At 32.0% G+C, this 4,287-nt stretch overlaps 1 protein-coding gene across 1 annotated transcript; it reads left to right on the forward strand.

Annotated features, from left to right (window-relative positions):
• Positions 1–2,671: 2,671 nt before the first annotated feature.
• LOC106107727 lies at positions 2,672–4,022 on the forward strand. Its single transcript, XM_013288717.1, has 4 exons — positions 2,672–2,962; positions 3,425–3,459; positions 3,665–3,820; positions 3,888–4,022. The coding sequence occupies exons 1-4, from the start codon at positions 2,872–2,874 to the stop codon at positions 4,005–4,007; spliced, it is 402 nt and encodes a 133-aa protein (XP_013144171.1). The 5' UTR covers positions 2,672–2,871; the 3' UTR covers positions 4,008–4,022.
• The last annotated feature ends 265 nt before the right edge of the window (positions 4,023–4,287 follow it).

A 4,287-nucleotide genomic window follows, 5' to 3' on the forward strand; every position in this document is an offset into this window, starting at 1 on the left:
TATAAGGCTGTACACTTTTATTAATGTGGCAATAAATATTATTAATCCTCTTTATTGTTTTTTTTATTTGTAGAAGGCTTCATAGTATGCCACAAATTATCTTGAATTATACATTAAATATACTGAATACACCAGCAACAATTAATAAATCACTGATTTTTTTTCAAACAGTAAAAGAATTATCGGAAATCAGGTTAATAATATTTCTTTTAGTTACATTGCATGTTGTGTGTGACTTATTATTTATGACCTTGTAACGGCTGTCAATGTCACAGCTGACACACTTTGTTAAGTACATTTATATCTACTGACTACACTAATGGACAGGCAGGTTATTTTACACAAATAGTTTTACATTGTAGCAAATGTATGGTAACAAAAATACAATAATGTCTATAATAAAATGAGCAGACTTTAAACAATAAACATTAACTTAGAACTACTGCTACTACTATAATGGCAGAAAAAAAAGGATACATTAATAGTGTTAAAGTAATATTTACTTTGTTGCCACAGAGTGTAGAGTTATATATGTATATGACTAACTTTCCCTCACAATTCCATTGTGTGAATAAAAAAAACACAAAATTAAATATCCTGTGTTCAAATTTCATCAAAATCCATTCAGCCTTAACGACTACAAACTCTAACACAGACATTGATCCATCTTAACTTTTACATTTATAATATTAGTAAGAAGTAAGACTTGTAATTATATTGGAAGATTGTGAATTAGATGTTGCTTAACTTTGTTAGCATTTCAAAATCTAAGCTGAACAATGTTTAACATGGTTGAAGAAATAGATAAGTGATGTACCTACATTGAATCAATAAATTTATTTTCTTGCAACAACACCATTGTTAAAGAAAAAAACATGGTATTCATCTACCAATTATTAAAATTCTATGATTGCTATAGTTTATCAGTCCTTTAGCATTTTTCAGGGATTACAAGGTTGAAATCCTTACAGCATCAACGGCAGGTAAGTCAGTACAGACTGTTGTAGTCAATTTAAAGATATATTAAGATATTACAAATCATGCAAAATAGCCAAAACAATGAAAAAAGCTTTAACAAAACGAACTGAATAATCAACTTGGAATCCTATTGGATACCAACAACATGTCAATATTGGAAAAACTGTATTAATTTGAAAGTGGTTCAGAACTATTGCCCTTTAATTAAAATAAACAAAAAAAACTATCTAAAAACACTTATCTACTTTAAAAAGTTGCTAATAAAATGTATTAATATTCACTGAAACAAATAGCTAGTAAACAAAATAACGGTGTATCGTAACGCAAAGTGCAACTACGCGACTGGCACTATTGCGACTGCATATTAAATATTTGTTGTTTTGTTTTATTCGTCGGTCTCTTAAAGTTCTCGTTTGGCACTATTTGTGGATACAAATACGGTAATGCTAGACTGCGTGGCCCGATGACTCGTCTAATAAAAACTTACCAACTAGTAGCTCGGAGAGATGATCCGTCCGGTACCGACGCTGGTGGAATTTTGATATAGTGTTTATTTCGCTTTATATAAGATATTCCTAATAACAACAAGCTAAATCATAATCAGCCGAAAGTGGTAAATTGCAGGATAATCTAGCTTTTCTTGTTCTTTCTTGTATAAAATAATCATCGACTTTCAGTATGACAAATTAAAATGATAATCAAAGACAAATGACAATGACATCCACATATGACGACAGTGACAGCTCGTTGACAATTTATTGGCAGTGTTACAAGCAGTGACTGTTTTGGTCTATTTTGTGCAATCTAGAAGTACATTTTTACACCACTATTAGCCACTTTCCAAACCATCGATCCACTTATTGCTATGATTTTAAAGAATAACTTAAGTGTTCAAACTAAATGCAATTACTTTTTTAAGTTAAAAATCGCAATTTCGTTGTTTTTTACAAACTAATAGCTGTTGTCCGCGACTTCGTCCGCGTGAAATTTTAAATTTTAAAACTTACGTTCGCCCCTTTTTTCAACCTATTAACAAAAGTATTAACTTAGTAGTAATTTACGTAATAACAGAAATCTACCGACGCAAGATTCCAAATTCCTAAGCCTGGTAGCTTGTGCGCTAATTTTACGATTACCCTGATTGTTTGTGTTCGCGATATCTTCTAAGCTATTAGTCCAATTTAAATACTGTAAAGTACAATTTTATTCTACATAAAATTCTCCTGATAACAAACACATTTATTTGGATAAGCATTAATATTGAAACCAATAAAAGAAAATAGCGTGTTGTTTTTAATTCATTTTGTAAACAAAAAAGTGGTTATTGTGAGTGTGAGAAAACCGTTAAAGATAGATACATGCCATCGCATACTTTTCAGTAGAACTTTTTGAGATCTACAATTCTTTCATACATCATTTTATATAGTTTAAACAGTTTAGGCAGCGTAAGCCGAGAAAAGTTAAAGTCTATTGATTTTTTAACGCAGGTGTCCAGAAACACGGTGTTTTTTAATAGTTCCTCAACATTAGTATTAATAAAATATAGCCTATGTTACTCACAGGTAAAGGACCTTTCTGATGGTGAAGGAATTTTTAAAATCGGCAAAGTAGTTTTTGCTTGAATCAAATACTTACAAAAATACAAATATTTTCTCTTTATAATATTAGTATAGACTTAAATGTTTGTAACACCAGCAGTGTCACCTGTCAATTGTCAACTGTCAAAAACAGTCCGAAATTGATCAATAATTTGCGAAAATTTCAAAGGCTAACCTAAAATGATAAAATGAATAAAATGTTACCCTTGTATTTGTTAAATATGTAAGAAAAGAAATCCAAAACTCTTATAAAACCGTATTTTGAAAAGTGTAGTTATCTTTTACTTATAGTGATATGATATCTAATATGTTAAGAGCCGTTTCTAGTATTTATATTGAGAGCCAGGCTTTGGCGATCGCTAGACGTGATGTTTTTAAATTGTTCCGTAAGTTTTACACAAACATAAAATTAAATGTGCTTTTCGGCCCATTAGCAATATTTTACTTTCGCAATGAATGTTGCTAAAAACTCAGATCCAAGATTTATTAAAAATTTTTGTATTATTTGTGCCTTTAGTTATGATTGAGTCAATGTTATTTAAAAGAGTTTTGGGAACTTTAATTAGAAAGATTATCATCATCCACTTGCCCTTATCCCTTATGGAGGGTCGGCACAGTATGTGCTGTTCTTCCATATATCTCTATCAGCCGTCATATCTGAATCCACTCCTTTCTTAAGCATATCCTCTTTCACACAATCCATCCATACTTTCTTCGGTCTTCCTCTTCCTTTGTCGCCATCCAAATTCAATCTCAACACTTTCTGGTTTATGTCCCCATCATTTTGCCCATAATTAGAAAGATTATGTCCTTACATTTATTTAAAGATTAATATTTTGTTCACCTAGGTACTGCGGGCTATGCCGGTATATCCACAAACCAGGTAAATAATATTTTGTCTTTTTAAAAGAGAAGTTTTCTTTTAATTCTTTATAATGTTTAATGAATATAATTATCTATGCAAGCAACCAAGGAAAATCAGAAAATATAAAACGGTAATTGCACAATATTCTCACTGAATAGTATCTATCTACTTGCAAGAAAAGTCCACATTTTCATTTTATAATGTATTAATTCGTTATCTACAGACAGTTTTGACGGATGTGAGGCCTCAAACAAAGACCCCATCATCAGTGGATTCTTGTGCACATTCTGCACCTCCCCCTCCGCCTCCGCCTCCGCCGCCGCCACGCAGAGGATGGGTCGCCGCCGCTGCATTCGCACTCACAGCTTCAGTTGGAGGGGTATGTTTATTTTGAGCATACTTATTAATACAGAATTTGAATAACTTAGTGAATGTATCTGTCGCAGGTGTACTTCATCCGGAAGCTGAACACATCAGAGGAGCGGCCGCTGCTCACTGAAGGTATATATATATATACTTGTAACATTCAATTAGTTAAAAGTTGTTTTATTCTATTTAAAAAATAAAATAAATAAAAAAAATAAAAACCTCTTTATTGCCATCCAAGAATACACAGAGTTGTACAAAATAAGAAACATACATGAAAAAATATAACAGATGGCAAAAGGGGGAGGCTCAGCTTAACCGATACTGGTTGAGATCCAGTGTCGAGCTGATTTTCAGCCACCCCCCTTCCCAAGATGTAAAAGGGAGCGTAGATAGTCGGAGGTCCCTGTACACTAGTAATAATAAAATAAACTTAATAACCATAACAGATTTATCAATCTAAAGAGAAAAAAAACTACA

Source organism: Papilio polytes, unplaced genomic scaffold (assembly GCF_000836215.1).
Source record: "Papilio polytes unplaced genomic scaffold, Ppol_1.0 DF821911.1, whole genome shotgun sequence".
Lineage (NCBI taxonomy): Eukaryota > Metazoa > Arthropoda > Insecta > Lepidoptera > Papilionidae > Papilio > Papilio polytes.